At 40.7% G+C, this 18,654-nt stretch overlaps 1 protein-coding gene across 4 annotated transcripts in view; it reads right to left on the bottom strand.

The window, feature by feature from the left end:
• Positions 1-10,529: 10,529 nt before the first annotated feature.
• The window catches only part of SHANK2 (SH3 and multiple ankyrin repeat domains 2), a 116,969-nt gene continuing 108,844 nt past the window's right edge, over positions 10,530-18,654 (bottom strand). For all 4 annotated transcript variants that reach the window (XM_027900495.1, XM_027900496.1, XM_027900494.1 and 1 more), the window contains one exon: positions 10,530-11,455. In XM_027900495.1, coding sequence (XP_027756296.1) covers positions 10,882-11,455 — 574 coding nt within the window. In that variant the 3' untranslated portion in view covers positions 10,530-10,881. The remainder of the gene's footprint in view (positions 11,456-18,654) is intronic.

Raw genomic sequence — 18,654 nt, forward strand, 5'->3', positions numbered from 1 at the left:
CAAACTATCAGCGTTTCCCATCAGCAGGGCTTGCTCAGTCCTCCTTGTGGGTAACTGATGCAAGCAATAGGCAAGGCCATTAATTTCTGTTAATGGATGTCTTAACTGATCCCTTGTCTGACTTTGGGTGAGCCATTTACTTTCCTGGCACCTTGAATTTATCATATTACTGCTTAATGCAGTCCTGTTGTTGCTTGGGTTCAGCTGACAGGAGGCAGCAGCAAGACCGATTTTATTCACTGCCTAATCAATTGATTTTACACTTCTGAGCATCATTCTTCTAAATTAAAATGAAGCACATAGTAGGAACAATCAATGAAGTATTTTTTATACATATTTTATAGCATTTCATTTGCCTATTTCTATAATAATTGCTAGCAACAATAAACAGAGAAAGACATAATTTGAAAAGCTCTTACATGGGAGGTGGAGAAATTCTCACTTATGAGATACCCTTGACTGTTCCACAATGCTGGTAGCTGTCAATTTTTAATTTAACCAGATTTTCCACAGCAGGAACAACCAGATTTTTTACTTTTAACTAATGAATAGGAGCAGAGGCAGGACAAATTACCAGGAAATACCCTCTGAAGAGGTGGTTTGGCTTAGATAAAAATGCACACCAGCAAATTTTTACCTTGCATATGCTCTGTGCATCCTCTATATTTTTTTCCCTGTGCCAATCGACCTTCCAGCTTCAATCATCTCAGCATCTTCTAGTTTTTAGGTGCCTTTTCTATCAAGTAGAATAAATGCTAGTTAGCAAGGATATTTATCTGAAGCCCTTACTTTTAGATGAGAGCTTTTGCAAATGCAGACTTAGAGCCACCTATGATTTTTTTGAGACCCTTCAGCCTATAACAGAGACTTTCAAAGTGCAACCCAGGGTTGTTTAATACTCCACCACCAAGTCAATTCCTGGTGGTATGAGGTTCAAGAACTGCTGTTTCATGTAGTCAATATTCACCCTGCTGCAGGCTCTCTGTGTTAGAGATTCTGGCTGCAGTAATACAGACATGTCCATATCCAAGTATCAACAGGATGCCAAGAATGTGGTGCTTAATTTATACTAAATTTGAAAGAAGCTCCTTCAAATTCCCCTCACGTTGAGCCCATTGCTTCTCTCTTGATTTACAGAAGCTGCTGTAAAGTAACTTGGCAAAGGAGGAATTGATATATTAGTCCATGGAAAGAGGGAAGAAGCAAAAATCGATCTCAGCCATGCAATGCTAAGTGTCCAGAGCACTGCCTTGGATGGCTTCCAGAAAGGGAATTTGAATTGATCAAAATAGCTTTACTTGACACATTTGTCCTAGGAGCTGGCACATAAAAAGGGGCAATACATCTTCAGCTGTCTGGGGAGTGCCTTGCATGCAGCAGGGGAACCCTAAAAAGAGGTGCCTGGTGGTCTAATACAGCTTGCCACAAAACCAGGGTTTGATGGCCTTGTGGAGTCACACAAAATTGATTAAACAATTACTTATAAGTAGCCAAAAAAAAAAAAAAAATTGGCTGTTTCAGCTATTTCCATTATCCAAGGCCACTGAAAATGGGGCTCTGCCTGCGGGGAATGGAATTTCAAATACCCTCTTGTATTTGAAACACCTAAAGAGATGGTGGCGCTTCAGAATTAAAAATACCTTCTTGTTAGCCTTCAGAGCAGGCATGGGGCTCCAAAAATCACCCAGCTCTGTGGTCAGATGCCTCCACCTCTCCTCTTTCTGCAGAGAAAGGAGGCTGACCAAGTCACAGTCAGAGAGCTGAAGGGTGGGTTTTGGTGTCCTTGTCCTCCCAGCTGTAATTGCTGCTCAGCTCGAAGCCCAGGGGATGCCTGCAGCTATTCTGGCTGGCATAAACTTCTAGCAGAACTCCCCCATGAAACAATGTGATGGTCCTCAGAGAGCTGGGCTTACGTGACTTCCCAGGTCAGCATTTTCAGTTTCAAATTCCAGATTTTGGTTTCTAGAAGTTTCAGGCAGTGCAGCAAAAGTGCAAAACAGTCAGAGATGCTGAAAATTAACAGCTAAAGAAGATTCCATAATTCTCTAGACAGCAAACTCCACTGCAAGAGCAGGAGTCCTAAATGAAGAATAAACATCAGGCTAACGGCAAGTCAGGAGCTGGGGCACTACTGAGAATTGGATTTTCTTTTAAAAGATTTGTAAGGCCTACAAAAGCTTTGGAGAAACTGGGCAATTTACTTTCTTGCCTACACAGTGCAGTAATTATTACTACTAGTAATTATTGGCCTTTTCTTTGAAAGCAAAGCATGTGACAAACTAAACTTCAGGTGGGTCAGCAAAAGTACAAAGACACTCTTAAAATAGTCCCGGGCTTTTTGTTGCATCTTGGACAGGAATCAGCATTTGCTCAGACTTTGGAAGAGAGGGAGCTGTTCTCTGCCAGATCCAGAGCGGAGCCAGAGCCCTGGTGCAGCTCTTTTTTTCATGGGAAGGTTCATCCTCTCAACCACCACTAACAGAGCTCTTGTATTTCATGGTTGAACCACAAAGAGCCAAGTCACCCTAAATAAAACAAAGTGCTTTATTATGCAATGTCAGCCAACATTTCCTTGCCTGCCGTGCTGAGGAATGGCAGGAGAGATTATTTCTGCAGCCAGGTGCTGTTTCCCAGGTGTTTGTCATCTTCTCTTTGCCCCATCTCATCCCCTTACTGATTTTCTTCAGCAGTGTGTGTTCTTTAACCTCCACAGTGCCAGGTGATGACATACCCAGTTACATTTTTGCTGTTTCTTTTAATAGTATTGCTGTCAGTCAAACGGTCCTGGCCACTGACCTGTCCACATCACAGCCTGTGAAGTGTTTGTAGCTTTCTGCTCAAATTCAACCACGATTTAAATTACTTAGAATTAATCATTTAAAAGCCACATAGATGTGGTGCTTGGGGACATGGTTTAGCAGTGGGCTTGGCAGTGCTGGGGCAGTGGTTGAATTTGGTCTTAGAGGGCTTTTCCAGCCTAAGCTATTCTGGGATTATTCCCAGGCACACAAAGTGCTATTACCATTTCTCCCATGCTATTCCTTGTAGGACACTACACCACAGCTGCATTCTTCTCACTGTCAGGATTTTCTCCCAGATTCCCTCCTGAATTCATCCCCAATCAGTAAAATGTTCCAGCGCCAACGTTCCTTTTAGTTACAATCCCTCTGCTGGCAGCTCACCCACTCATGTGAGTGGGAAAAGCAGACATCTCATTTCAGCCTCCTATTTGCTTGGTTAAATAGACCCAGTCACTCCAAACCCTGCTGCAGCCCCCACTCCCAGATCCTCCAGCACAGCAGCTGGTTCCCACACCTCTCCTACTGGAACCTGCCTGGCTGAGCTCCTGTGAACACCCTCCAGCCCACTCACACTAATAGGGCCTTATTTCTTCTGCAAAATGCCTTTTTCATGGCTGTGTGTTGTGCATGCCTTTATCAAGACAAAGTTTTCTCTTCTCTTCTGTCCCCTCCAACAGTCCTGTGGCTTCATGGATAGATTCCCCGCTTGTACAAGAAAATATTCCCTCTTCCCACTGCACTGGTCTTTCAAGTGTATCATAGATCTTCCCTGTGAATAAACCAGCCTCTTCACCAGCACAAACAGTATTAGCTCTACAATTAGTGACTTATCTTTAAAGCAGCTTGCACCAAAGTGGTACCAGAACACAGGTTTGAATGAAACCATTTGCAGAAATGCCAGACTAAAAGGCAAGGTGTGCAAATGATCTGCTTTGAATGCACACAGAGGTGAGGAAGTCGTCTCTGAAGGAAAAATTCTTCCATAAAATTGTTAAATAGCTTCTGGAAGTCACCTACCCCCGGCTGGGTCTTCTCTGTGATGCAGAAAATTAGCATTGTTAGTGATTTCAAATGGTCTCTGAGGAAATGTACAGCATAACATCTGTTCCTGGGGCACTTAAAGTCTTACAGGTGAGGCAACCAGACCTCCAGATTGTTGCACACATTAAAACTAACATCCAGAGTTTCGACAAGAAGGAAAATTGCTCAGGCAGAGTAAATGTCTCATATATATATATATATATATAAAATATTTATATATGATATAAATCCAATTTGACTATGTCCAGATGAAAAAGAAGTGATTTTTGTTCATTTTTCAACACTGTGTGTGACAAGGAAATGATAAGTAATAACTATATCAATAAAAAATAAGTAAATGATAAGTAAATTCCATCTCAGACCCCTTTCTGTCTGATCTCCTCTAGTGAGGAACTCAGAGCTGCACCAACAACATCAAAGCGAAAGGACAAATGAATGACATGCACTGCAGTAGTTCCTCACTGAGTGTTTTCTAGGGGCAGGTTGGGTGGGATCTTTGGCCATGTTTGACCATTCCCAAAACTCGGCTGGGAATCCTTTACATCTTGGTAATGAGGCAGCACTTCCCTCAGGATTTGTTTGTTAAGAAGAACATCCTTAAGGCAAAGGAATGCAAGGTTTTGGAAGGCGAGGGGGAGGTGAGCTCCTCTTCCCAAACAGCTTAAGCTATTCCAAGGCTTTGTTTGTTTACTAGAAGTTACAAGTAATCACTTGAAATTGCTTTTAAGAAAGCTGGGAGATTAGAGACAATTAAATAATGGGAAAATATGAGTGGAAAATAACCCATTAAAACATGAATTAGATTTTGACATTTCTGTATATTGTATTCTCTTCAGATTTCCAGAGCAAACAGGTACACGGTGACATTGATTCCAATACATTTTTAAGCACATGCAACACTGGTGTCCTATTTGTACAGTAATTTCTAATGCTGCCCCAAAACCTTTACATTGAAAGCATACAAGAACTCACACACACGTGCATGTATTCCTCCCAGCATCAGTCCTGAGGAAAAAAACTCAAATTTTACTGGAGAAACCAAACTCTGCAAGTACCTCTGGGAAAATAAACCCCCTTTGTGTTCTGAACTGCTTCCTGGTTTAAAGGCCTCGCTCTCTTTTGCAGTTCGGAGCTAAACGAGCTGCTGTTCATCAGATTGCAATGTCAGGAATTGGTCAAAACAGTCCGAGATTTACAGTACTGGAGACAGAAAAACATATTCCCATTAAAAAATGTGCTGGATGCAGGTGAAGGATCACATGGAGATGCTCACATTCAAAACATAAAACTGAGAAAACAGAAGCACACATAGACTAGAAAACACATTTACAGCTCTTTAAAGACTTCTCATTCATGTATAATTCGTGTGATTATACGGTCAGCCTTTTTATGACTTACATACCGAGGCCAACTTAAATAATAATACAAAAATCTTCTAAAATTATTTCTCATAAAAAGAATGACAGTTGTTGAAAAGAAAGAAATATTGTAAAAGCTCTTATATTGCTCTGATTCAATGTCCATCAGACTCCACTAGATGTCAGCGGTATAGAACCAGTTTGGTGCAGATTTAACAGCCTTAAGTCCACTCGGTTTATTTAGTATTGTTACCTCGTCTGTGGAACACAGCACGTGTCAACTACACCAATAACCAAGTATTTATGGCAATAAACAACCTAAAAATAACAGTCTCATTTCACTCTCCCCCCCTCATTTACTTGATTTGAATAGAAGGCTTAAAATCAGGCTTGTCATGCCAAAAAATGTAGCAAAATAAGAAATAAACCGATTAAGTTCATCTGTTTTTCCTAATGCAGCAACACAAACTGCTCCCTCCAAACCCCAGCACTGCACACTCTGTCAGGTACTAAAGCACCTTGAAGATAAAGCTTTTTTTCTGTTAAATACAGTGTAACTGATCCAGGTTGGAAATTATAAGGCACACACAATTTTGTCTTTGTTTTGTTTTGTTTGTTTGTTTTTTTTTAAACACACATTCCCAAGTATTGTTACAATCGTGGTATTCTGGGTGGCCCATCAAAGGACAAAAGGAATGAAAGTTCACAAAACGCAGAAAAAATACAGGAAAAAAATTCAGAAAAATGCCCAAACCAAAGAATAAAACAGAACATAACACATTGATACAATGTACACTATGACAGCAATGATCCATCAACTCTTCTCATTTCTTTGGCCAACAAGCAGAGACAAATGATTGCAAATCATTCTTTGTTTTGCACTGTAAATACCTGACTTTATTTAGATACAATGATGTTTAGCACTGGATTGCCACAGTACCTGAAATAAATAAATAAAAAGAACCCACACAGGCTGATTTTCTTCTGTGTTTTTAACAAAACCAAGCTGCCAAGTGATTGTTGTTGGGAGAATTATGAGAGAAGTAACAGGTAGCTACAAAAATTATGAAGTAGAACAACATCTGAGAAGTGAATAGTAGTTAAGGAACATATGAAACCAAATGGCAACAGTTCTAGGCATTTATTCCAATATCTTAGAAAATAAAAATAAAAAATATTCTTCATTGCATCACCATTTAAAGATAGAAAAACAAATTTTTAACTTAAGCCAAAAGATGTGAATTGTTTCCTTATATTTTTTTATATTTTTTTCTTTTTTTTCCATTTGAACTGTATTCCATTTTCCGGATTTCCATTTGGAGCCTTGTTCATTCATAGTAAAAACCAGACCCCACCGGGACAGTTTTTAAGTCACAAGATGCACAAAGTTGGACAAGGAGCACTGTTCCCTTTTCTCCTCTGGAAAGCTGCTCTGCCCTACAATATCTCCAGGTCCTCAAAAAAAACCCCCCAAAAAAAGTGCCCCACTTTTCAGTGCCTTTTGAAATGTCAGAAGAGCCCCAGAGTAGGAGCAGCAGCACTGAGTTCAGGGCATGCATCCCCCCCACGCTCAGCCAGGACAAACAACATTCCATGATTATCCCAAATCCACCTTAAGGCAAATAGATAGGAAGTTTTCTACCTCTTCCTACATTTTTTTACTTTCCAAACTTCAATCGTGAACCTGAAATTTAGTAAATGAACATTCAGCATAAAAAATGCTTTAACCAGAAAGAAGAAATAAACAGGAAATGCTTTTTCCCAATGGCAAATCAATTATTTCCCATTAATTCTACCTACATTTTGTTAAAGCATTTTATGCATTTTCAAAACAAATTGCAAGTTTTTTGGCAACTTTTTTTTTTTTTTAATAAAAATCCAGACAGTGTTCTCTGTTTGCAATCAGAACCACAACCTTAGTGCAATATTATATTTATTTCTTACAGTAATTTTGGTTGCCATACAAGAGTATTAAGGATTGGGGAAAAGTGCAAGTTACAGGAGCTTGATTTTTTTAATCAGTTGAAATAAGAGGAATTAAAGCACAAAAATTACAGCAACATAGATAACGTGAACACAAGTTGTTACACAAACTATAGCGAGAAACATATTAATATCTAGAAAAGAAAAGAAAAAATGTAATGGTAAAACTATCAGTATTTGTGGCTCATACACATAATCATCGCCAGATCGACTGGGTAATGCTTTTTAAGAACTGAGAGAAAAGAAAAAGAAATCACTATTTTTTTATTAACTTAAATACCACAAATAATTAACTCTTTGTGATATGTAAATTCTGTAAATCAACAGTCACATCTAGTCATTTTATAATATATGAATTAAACTTAAAATGTTCTCAGACACCTAGGGCAAGGAGTCTGTGCAGTTATACACAATTTACATCTTGTAAGATTTTGGTATTGTATACACAAATATTACAGAAACTAGGCATGTAAATGCAATTTATTTAAATTACAGTATATAAACAAAAGTTGATCCTAAAACCCAGAATATCATAGACCTCTAACGACTTGTTTTTCACTGTCAAAGTAGCATGAAAGAAATGGGTCTTCTCTCCTCCCCCCCAACATTTCCAGCCCGGTGAGAACACTCGGAGGGGATGTCGTTATCTGTTACTATTGCTTTCTGTAGCCAAACCATCTCCCAGTTAGAGACCAATTCATCTTGGCAGAGGTGTATTTTAGTGGTGAAAGTAGATCCTCTCAGGTCTCCTCACCTTCACTTCGTGAGACACAGCGTAAAAAATCAACTCTTTTGTTGGCTCTTTAACCTGTTCAACCTCTTTTCTACTTGCATTGCACCTACTCTTTCAGTACCTGAAAAGATGCATGAGAGCAAGAAACACACCTGTGTAAGAAAGGGATGATGTCAACTGGAATTTAAAGGGTGTGTCAGCACTTGTTCAACAGAAATTCACCAAGAAGGTTGTGATTCAAAAGCAGCTTAGAAGTCAACTTCTAAATTTTCTATTACTACCATTATTCTCTAATGTATTTCTGGCACATGTTATAGAGGTAATAGCAACGGTACCCAAAGAAACAAAACAAAACAAAACCAACCAAACAAACAAAACAAAAAAAATACAAGAGCATGGCATTAGTGGTTTATTTACTGAATTCTGTCATATCACCAAATGGAAGACAAAGATGGCTAAATTACCATTTTTTTCACTTCTTAAAGTATGTGATGGCCTCAAGTTGCCTGCATCAACTATCTAAGTGGAACTGCCATTTTCTACACCACCTATGGAAAAAGTCAGTACTCTTGGAAGGAAAATGCCTTAGTACTTCATTTTTTTTTATTACAAGGTTCCTTGGAACTTTGAAATACAAATATAGCATAGTAACAGATGTTAAGTCAAAATATTTGTTGTTCCATAAAGGGGACAGGAGGGTAAATAAGATGCTTTTTGTGAGTATCCAATGCATTGGTAACTGTAACCACTTTTGAAGAAATATTCATCCTCCTCTGTAGAAGTTCTAGCAAAGATAGAAAATATAACACAGCTCTGCTGGTTCAGATGCATCCAAATGAGGTTGATTTTAAAAAGGTCAAGACTTTATAATTATTCCACAGAAATAGTAGTAAACCACAAAAAGTTTGTTGTTTTTTTTTGTTGTTTTTTTTTTTTTTTCTGTTTGTGTTTTTTTTGTTTTGTTTTTGTTTTGTTGTTGTTATTTTTAACTTCCTAGCACTGAAGTGGCACAAAGGCTGCCCAGTAGACCAGCCACTTATTTTCTTAAAATATTGTGCTTATAAACTATCTGTACAACTATTTAAACTTGCAGTAAAGAAAGATATTTAAAATGCTAAACTTTATGTACTCATACTAGGGCTGTTGCAGACCTAATTACACATTTGTTTGTGAGCAAAAAATAATCACAATAAAAAAATTAGAGATAGGCTGGACCATATCAAGGAAAGAAAGTCAGGTACCTTGTAAAATGTAAGAGAACCTGAAAGTATGGTAGGTAGGCAGTTTAGCCATCCACAATCAATTTACCCACCTTGAACATCTTGAATATTCTGTCCATAAAGACCTACAAAACTCACAGATATTCAGAGGTGTTAATTAGAAGGGGAGTCCAAGCATGCAGAGAGAGACTTGTTAACTTTAAAATTTGTGTCAGAAAAATAAAAGAGATTTTTTAAAAAAAAGTTCTGTGAACCAAATGTGGGTGTTTTTCCCCTGCTGACTGAAGTCTCCTGGAAAGCTCTCTCTGCCCCCAGCCCTGGTTTCTGGCAGGGTGAACACACCTCTCCTGCCAAAGAAAGGATGGGCAGTGTCCAGCTCCCCCCAACACCCAGCCTGTGCCTGTCAAGAATCCAATAGCTGTTAACAGTGATAAAATGAGACACTGGGGCCCTCCCCAAACCTCCTGGGCTCTTGGAACACATGCATCCTGAGGCACTCTGCAGCTCTTTCCATCTTGGCGTCACCCTTTGGCCTTTTTTTTTTTTTTTTTTTTTTTTTTTTTTTTTTTTTTTTTTTTTTTTTTTTTTTTTTTTTTTTTTTTTTTTTTTTTTTTTTTTTTTTTTTTTTTTTTTAACAAGCTGAAACATTTTGATTTCTAACAGGCTGAATTCCCTCTCTCACTTAAAATACTGGCACCCTTCCCACTGACTTCAATGGGAACATTCATCTGTCTTTTTCCTTGTTTTTTTGGCCTGATGGTGAAAATAACTAAGCACTTACCACTCACTGAATCAAACAGCACCTCTCAGTGCCCAGCATATTTGAGTGCCTGACTGTCAAGTCCAAAAGATGCGTCTGCACATGGCACCAAATTTTTCCTGGCTTGTGGAGTTCACTTTGTGACTTAGCAGTGGTTTAGCTGGTTGAAAACTGGTGGTCTCAGGTTCAAACTAGCTTCATTTTGTTGTACCTCTAAGTGTGCATCCCTCCCTGGGTAATGCAACATCTGCATTGTCTTACAGGTCAGGTCAATGGAGCATGTATTGAACTTGTTCTGCCACCTTGGAAGAGTGCTAAATATAACTGCAGAAATAAAGAAATACCAGGTAAAACAGAGCAAGGTTACCTTTGAACTACTTCCAGCAGAACAACCAGCTTCACTGCCAACAAATAAGAAAGCTAAACCAGTAAAAAAGAGGAACATGAACTCCTGTACCCGTCTCAGTATCGTGCCTCTGCTCTTAAAATAACTGGGTTTGAATGGTAATGAAGCAACCTGTCCTCTTAAAATGAGCCAAGGGTTGGGGAAGGAAGCCTGCTCGGAGACTGAAGGTCAAGAAGAGAAAAAAATAAAATTCAATTATTTTTTGTGTTTGTTTTTTTTTTTTTTTTTCAATAAAAAAAGCCCCGAAATGTTTGCAATTTGAAATGGAAAGAAAAGCAGTTTGCCACAGTCCCAGCAAAGTGCATCAAGAGATAGTATTTTTGAAGTTAACAATCATCTCTCTCTCATATCTCCCCACAACTTAGAAATAAAATGGCCCCACTTCTTTAACATCTTTAGATTTGTGTTTGGGCACGTAGCATACAGTCTGCATCACCTGAGTACCAGGAATTCAACTGTTTTCCCCCTCCCCACCCCCCAGTTTTGCTGGCACTCGCAGACACACAAGGCATTTGGGGTATGTCAGTACCAGCCCATCTCTAGTTATCAACAGAAGTTTGTGAGGCGAAATAGCTATTCTTATCTGTCCAGCAGCTGCTTCAAAGCTCTTTCTATGTTCATTCTGTGCCCAACTCTAGTCACTCCAAGGTCTATCAGATCTTCCTTCTGTAGATTTGGTAAATGTGTGCCATCTATTTCATTGTCCATGAATGTTTCTTTATGTTCACCTAAGTTTAGACTTTCCAACCAATCTGCCACATCTGGTTTAGTCCACAGGTGGACAGGCTTAGTTGTAAAAGGCTTATTTGAGATTGGCTGTTGTAATATTGAGGGAGAAGGAGACCTGCTGCGCCCTGTGGTCAAGCCAAATAAGTCCCCAGAAGGGGGCTGGCTGGGTAGGCTAAATACATCAGACAGAGTTGGAGAAGGAGATGAAGCTGAAGCAGAAGCAGTCAGAGAGGCAGGTATGATGTCTTTATTAATCTCTGTTGGTGAAACCACAGGGCTTGGAGCATGTCTTGCTCCTGAGGTCCTACTGTCATAGTCTGGGGACCTGCTCTGCAGTGTGATCGGCTGGCTGGCTCCTGGTCGGACAGTGAAAGTGATTGTTGTACTTCGTGTACCTGAGACAGTACTCATGACTTCCGTGCTCCTGCAATTGCAAACAGAAAGGGAGAGTTAGATCTGGCAACCAGCAGCTGCAAGGCTCAACATGTGGTACTTACTGCATGGGAATGCTCGAATATTTCCAATTTTTAATGAGTTAAAAGTATAAAAAAATGTATTATGAAATCTTCCCCAGAAAATGACAACCAACGGTAAGCAATAGTTTAAAACAAAATCTTTACTTATGAGCAGTTTAGAAAAATACCTCCCAGAGCAAATTCTTCCTCTTTGAGGCCACACCAAATTAACTCCTGGTTAAATGAGAAACACCAAGTGGATCAAGCTCTTGTGCTCCCTCTGAAGTGTGATCAGGAGTTGACCTCCCCTTCATCACGTGGAGGGTTGGGATCCTTCAGCTCAGCTTTAACCCACTGCTTTTACATATAACATAGTTAATGACAGTTGTAGAAAGTTTCAGAAGCAATGGATTTTTGATCTTTGGGCATCTACCCAATGAATTTTACAGTCTGTTTGTATTTTAGGGTATGTTTATAGTCCCATTTGTTCACTGAATATGCCCCACAAGCTCCTCTTGCTTCCCTTTCTATTCAGCTGGACTTTTCGTGCTTTAAACATGAAACGCTCCCTCTAGGCTTCCTAAAAAGACTTTGTGACCATTTCCTTCTACACAGAAATTATACTTTGGCAGTTTCACTACAAAATTAAGGAGACAAAATCCTTGCTACTGCGCATGCCCAAAGGTGATGTAGTTGTGATCAAGTGTTGCTTAAAGAAAATGAATTTCAGATTACAAACTAAGCAGGCATGAGAGGCTTGCTCTGACACCCAGGCTGACAGGGTGGGTGAAGGAGTAAGCAGGTCTGCTTTTGCCTGGTGGCTACAGAAGCAAATTTAGAAGGTTTGGGTCTGTTCATATCACAAAATGCTTAACCCCACAGCCCTCATTCCCATGAGAAGAGTCTGCAAGTCAGTGTGTGTGCTCTTCAGGACTTTCCACAGAACTCTTAAGCGCCTTAAGCTCCAGAGTTTTTTACTTCAAAAATATCCTGCCAACTGGCAAAAACCTTCAGACAACTAATTTAAAGCACTTGCAGGCCAAAGGAGGGATTTATTTATCCTTGAAGCAATGCCATGGACTCCAGGGGATGATCTGGCTGATGCTGTAGTGAGATTTCCACTCCCAGGCCCTGACTGAAGTCCTCTGTTCCTGAGTGCCACACTGCCCTCAGGCCTGACATGTCCTGCCTGGGCAGAACTGAAGATGACTTGGGTGCATGATGTCACATACAAATGCTTCCACTGATCCTGCAGATTCACTGCTGTACAGAAAAGAGCTTATGAAACTAAAGGAAGACCAGGATCCTGGAGCCTCTACAGTTAAAGTGCTGGTATCAAAGAAACTCTGGTCTCACTCCTAAGTCACTGCTTAAACCTTTTGTATTAACTGCCACCAAATAGAATATCAAAAATGATCCACACAGCAGGGGCAAACTCCACCTCTGTTCTCTCTGAGGTATGTCCCCCCACCACTAAATGTGCTGTATAATGAGAGACCCTCTTTTGTTCCTCTGCCTCCTCTGTAATCGTGGTGGCTTTTCTCCTGCCAGCAGAACATTGGGACTGCTGGGAAGGGAGATGTGGCACACAGGGTCATTCTGCCTCCCTGGGTCTGTTCCCCAGTGACATGTAGTTGGGAAGGTGGGGCGATTTTGCTGTAGTCACCCACATTCTGCCTAGAAGAGTGGTTAAAATTTTAAATAAAAAGATGGTGGTGCCAGCACTTCTTCACCACCTACCCTAACCTGTTCCCCTTGGGACGTACAATCCATCACCAAAATGAAAAAACATAGGCAGCTCACCAGTAAGGTTATCAATCCCTTTCTCTCACACTGCAGCCCCGGTAGCCCTGAACTGGAGACCTCCTTCGGTGATTTCTTGCTCGGCTGCTGGCTGTGGTGAGCTCTGACAGCCACACACTCCCTGCACGCCCTCTGGGGCTCTGGCACACAGTGAACCATCCCAGACACCAGGTAACTGCAGCACTGCCCCTCCAACATTCCCAGCACACCCTCCTGACGTGGGGAGTCCATTCAAACAGAGCTCCAACACCATGTTATTAGAAAAGCACTAAGAATAATTTCTTGGAGCACATACATTTCATTCACATGAACGATCCCGCTGATTTGCACAGGTTGTTCCATATACTTCAATGGGAACAGGGGGATCTTTCTGAAAGATTGCTACTTCGCTTAAACCCCAGTAGGAACAACACTTCTGGCACTTGTGGCTTTGTAATTTGACAAAGAAAGGAAACACTTGGCAAGGTTTTGACTGTTTCCTGTGATTTTTCAGAGCTAATGGCTCTCATTGTCTTCTAGCGCTGGAGCTAAGCATTCCTACAAATATAAACTCTATGGCAAGAAACTATTATATCCTACTAACCAAGGGAAGCAAGTTATTTCTACCTACTTTACCTTAGCATGAGGAGTCTCACATTAATTACTAAGGCACGATATAATTTTAAGTCAACAAAAAGCCTGCTTTGAAAAAGCCTGGGGTAGTGAGGGCAAGAAAAGCAGAACGAGCTTTGTAAAAATGTGGAAATGAATACCTGATCTTTACCTGCAATCGCTCTTCTACTTTACTTTCCTGTCGTGCAAGTAATAGCAATTATGGTTTTGCGTTCACCCCTATCATGGCAACATCAAACGGATGATGAAAATCCATCTTCGTTTATGCTAGATCATGAAAGATAATTTTTATTAACTGACTGACAGCTACAGGCTCCGTGTACACCTTCTGCTTTGTAACTCAATTTTGCTGCTTCTCTTCTATTTTTCCTCCTATAGATTCCCTATTCATCCCTGTTCAAGAAATCACTGTCACTGTTCCTTTAAATAAAGCACATTAAACTAAAGCAAAACCCCCCAGAGTAAAGTGTGTGTTCTTATTTTAAGCATTCCTTAGCTAGTGCTCTCTACCCTTTTCAGCCCCACAGGCAGGAATACTGGGTGAGCAAAGCAACCCAGGCAGTGTGGTCCTTTGCCTTCTGTCAGCCTGGATCAAAGTGGTGGTTTCACATGGCTGGAAGCAGCAGCAGATCTGGGGGCATCTTCCTTTTTTCAAGCCATAGGTTGAGGACTGCTGACCATTACAGTAAAACTCTGGAGCAGAGATAAGAATTTTGTTTATCTTAGCTGATCCGTGATGTTTCAATACCAGCTCAGTTTACCATGTAAGTTGTGCAGCTCTTCTAAAATCAACCCTTTTATCCAAATGCTCAGGAGTATTTCTTTCACATGGACAGGCTCAATCCTACAGCAACACCCCCTTTTCAAGGAGGTTATTAGTTCTCCTACACACTTGGGAACATGGACAAGTCTGTGGGTCTGTGTTCCCACGGCTGCAGCAGCTCTCCTGTTTAAGGACAAAGTTTTAAGCACAGCAACTTGAGGTCACTGCTGCCTGCTAGAGTGAGATTGTGCTCAGTTCCCAGCTGCTGAGCTGCAGACAGCTCTGCTCCCAGCACAGCCCTCAAGTGAAGGTCCAAAAGTCTGCTGAAGCCCACAGCAGCACTTCCAGGCTTTCACTTCCAAGCCTTTGATTCCGAGATTACTTTTTTCATTCTTTTCCCCCTTTTTTCACCTGCCATATCAACTCCAGCATGCTATAGAGACTGCTGCGCTGTAATTGTAACCCAAGGGAAAAAACAAGGATATTTATGTAACTTCTATGCCTCCTAAATTATATTTTACGACATCTCCAATACAATCTGTGGTGCAGACACAGCCTTGAAACCATCATCTGTCTTGCATTTTCTGGTTGATTTGTATCTTGGTCAAGAAGGAGCATTCCAGCTGGAGAGCAGGCATGGTTTGCTGTGTTATGCGTTTTCCAGATTTTTAATAGGAGTAATTTCGTATGCCTTATTTGATCATCTGTTATCCTAAACACATTAAATCCATATTAAACCTGCCAAACCCCAAATTTCATTTTAAAAAAGGTGAAAAGTCTGATAATTATTTTAAATAAAATTTGCTCTGTTAGAATCCGCATATGGTAGTAATTTATAAACATTTGCTGCTGTGAGACTGCACTGATTGCAATGCCCATTATGTTGCCTCATATTAAAATCAAAATACATAACCTATGTGTCACAATGCCTCCAAGTATAAAAGCCATCGACAGAGTTTGTAGGCAAGAAATTATTTTACATTTTAAATTATAGTTGCAGGATTCAAATTTACTGTTAACTTAATATCAGAAGCAAATCAGTGAAAGAGGGCGTGGTGGGGCAGCTCCCAAGGAAAAACCCCAAAAAACATCATGCTCAGCTCATGGGAGCTGTTTTATCCTGCAACTTGCCAAAAGACCTGCTGGTTCTGACACAGCTCTTCCATCGTACCAGAGAAAATATATCTTAACAATCAAGAGAAGCAACAAGTGGGTCCTTCACAGAGGTGCTGAGAGAAATTAACTTCTCTGATTTTTGAGACCACACAAACCCCAAACTTCGCCTTCATCTCTCCTAGTATTTTTACTTTCTTTTTGGACTGTCAAGGGAAAATTGTATGGTAGGAAAGTAAGACAATAATTGTCTGTTTTGGGGGAAGATGAAGAAGAAGGGCTGACATGATGACTGGCAGGATACAGAACTCCTCATAATAGTGTTATTTTAGGGAGAAGAACGGAGAGATGCTTGGTGTCTGCTGAGAGCAACGCTGTGCAGTTGGAGGGAAGAATAATCAGGAGGGTCTGTAGGAGTCTGTCTATTCCAGAGTTTCCATGTGAATAACACAACGATCTGGAAATCAGCAGAAAGGGGAGGCTGCTGCTGAGGGGCACAGGACCAGGTGACAGTCCCAGCCCTCTCTCCTTCCAGAGTGGCAGGGAAAAGGGAAGCTGGAAGGGGAAAGGGGGGGAATCCCACAGACTCCAGGGAGAAAAGGTTCAACAGTGACGACTTAACGATATCAAGAGATGGCTTGTCTTTACTTTTAGCCTCACATAGGTGTACAAAACTGCAGTAATCATCCCATCCCTCCATCTTCAAAAATCCAGCAGAATTTGAGCATCTTTGAAAATTCACACCCCTTTACGTGTTCAGGAATCTTCTCTTACATGTTCATGTTATTAAAAATTTTCTGAATACTTCTTGGATGAATGTGGCTTTTATTTCACCTTGAAATGACATCCTACTCCTGTTTTTAGGATGACTACCATTTCTGGATTAGGCTGATCTAATCCACATTGCACCGCGTAATGAAGTCAACACCAAAGTCACTAAAATGCAATAACAATGAGTTAAAAAGAAGCAGAATGTACAATACAGAACACTCTATGCTTTATGGTCGGCACTTACTTCCATGGCACTTCAGCATGACCCTCCTCTGACAACAGCAGTCATGACAGCAAATAAAAATGACAAAATGGAATGACTGAAATTGCAGAAATTACTGACAAAGCAAGCAATTCTGTGAAAGTGGCTGAGAAATGGTTAACAACATGAAATGAGTCTACTGAGAAAGCAGTCGAGTGAAAAATCAAGGCTTGAGAACTATACCACCTATTTCATCAACTGCAAGACCCAGACATCCTTTAAAACAAACCAGTGTAGGATCAGTCCTTGGATTTGCTGCTAAGCAGGACTTGCTTCTAAGTTCAGTTCTGCCTTATCTGTTTGTGAAAAGAACAGGAACTTTTTCAGATACTCAAGAAAAAAATTATTCAGAGATGGCCAAAACCACTGGCCATGGACAGATCCACTTTTAAAACTTGTTATTCCAACACAATACAGGTTATTTTTCTTAGAGGACTCAATTCTGCCTGGTTAAGCGTCCTCCACAACTCCACATTTCTAACGAGCATTTCCCACTAGCAGGAGTGATGCCCCCCAGGGCACATTGTGCAAACCCAGCCAGAGGAATACAAGCACCGTTTGAACTAGAAATGGTTTCTCCCTGTGGCAAAGCTACCCATCATTTTGGTACCAGTGCTGGGAGGGAGCAGCAGCAGTTGCTGTATTATTCTTTATTAACACGCAGAGCCAGGATGCTGTTTTCACTGGGGGCTGTGTTTTCTCTCCCCAGCAGCCACAGGGTCTATCCTGTGTTAATCATGCTGACATTATTCAGCGGGTCTCACAGGCTTGCACTTGATCACCACGTTGCTACGCAACTGCCGAGTTCACAGACAGAGCCAGCGCTCCTCCCTTCACCTGATAAAAACCCCGCCTTTCTCCTGTCCTCAATTCTTTTATCAGCTCCTTGTAAAAGCCAGTAGCCTCTCGAGTGAATTCATAGCACAGCTGTATTTCTAGCACCACGGTCGATACTACACGTTCTGTCCCTGTTGAGAGCAGAGCGTCACCTGCCAAGGCAGCTGTTCCCTCCCTAGGTCTTCCCAGAGCTGCACATGAGCATGTCCAAATTTGGACACAGGAATCACAACCATCAACGTTTTCTGTAAGGCAAGATGAGGAAAACTGGAGGGAGTGATGGTCAGATATTTGGACCTGACTACACAGAGACACCAGATTAAAATCTCTTATGTATGGCCATAATTTCTTAAATTTTTTAAAGTAAGTGATGGCCAAAACTGGGAGTGGAATCTCTGTTCTCAAACCTTCTGACCAAACTATGCTTTTATTAGTACAAAGTAAGCAAGTGCATCCTCGCTTCTTCCTCTTTTTCCTTCTCCTCCCAGACTCCTCTTTTCTCTCCTGTGGCTGGTCACTGCCACTGAGAAGCAGATGGTTTCCAGCCAAACGTTTCCAGGCTCTATTTAAAAATCTTGAAACTCGATGTCTCCACAAGAACCACGGAAAACTATAAATAAAACTGTGTAAAATTACTGCTAAACTCACGTGCAGAGAATAAAAGCAAGCTTTACGGTGGTTTTGATGTAATAACTGAGAAATGCTGCTCTGTACTGTAGGATGATCTCTTCCTAATCCTCATTTATCAAAAACATACAGAAAAAGATATTTTTATGAGTTTTTGTGGCAAGAACTATCTACAGTTTAATTCACCCCTGTACAACCCTAACAGGGCAATTGCTGTGAGTGAACCACAGCTGTGCATCTACTGTGCAAAAGGGATTTTTAGGGATATTTAGTATTCCACTCTGGGAATTCCACTCTATAACTTCATGTATGGGCCAATAAGCAAATATATGTTTTTAATTTCATCAGGCTGCTTGTGCTGTGAACATCACCCAAGCAAG

This window comes from Empidonax traillii, unplaced genomic scaffold (assembly GCF_003031625.1).
Source record: "Empidonax traillii isolate 1590-97213 ecotype Southwest subspecies unplaced genomic scaffold, ASM303162v1 scaffold733:size745334, whole genome shotgun sequence".
In the NCBI taxonomy this organism is placed as follows: Eukaryota; Metazoa; Chordata; class Aves; order Passeriformes; family Tyrannidae; genus Empidonax; species Empidonax traillii.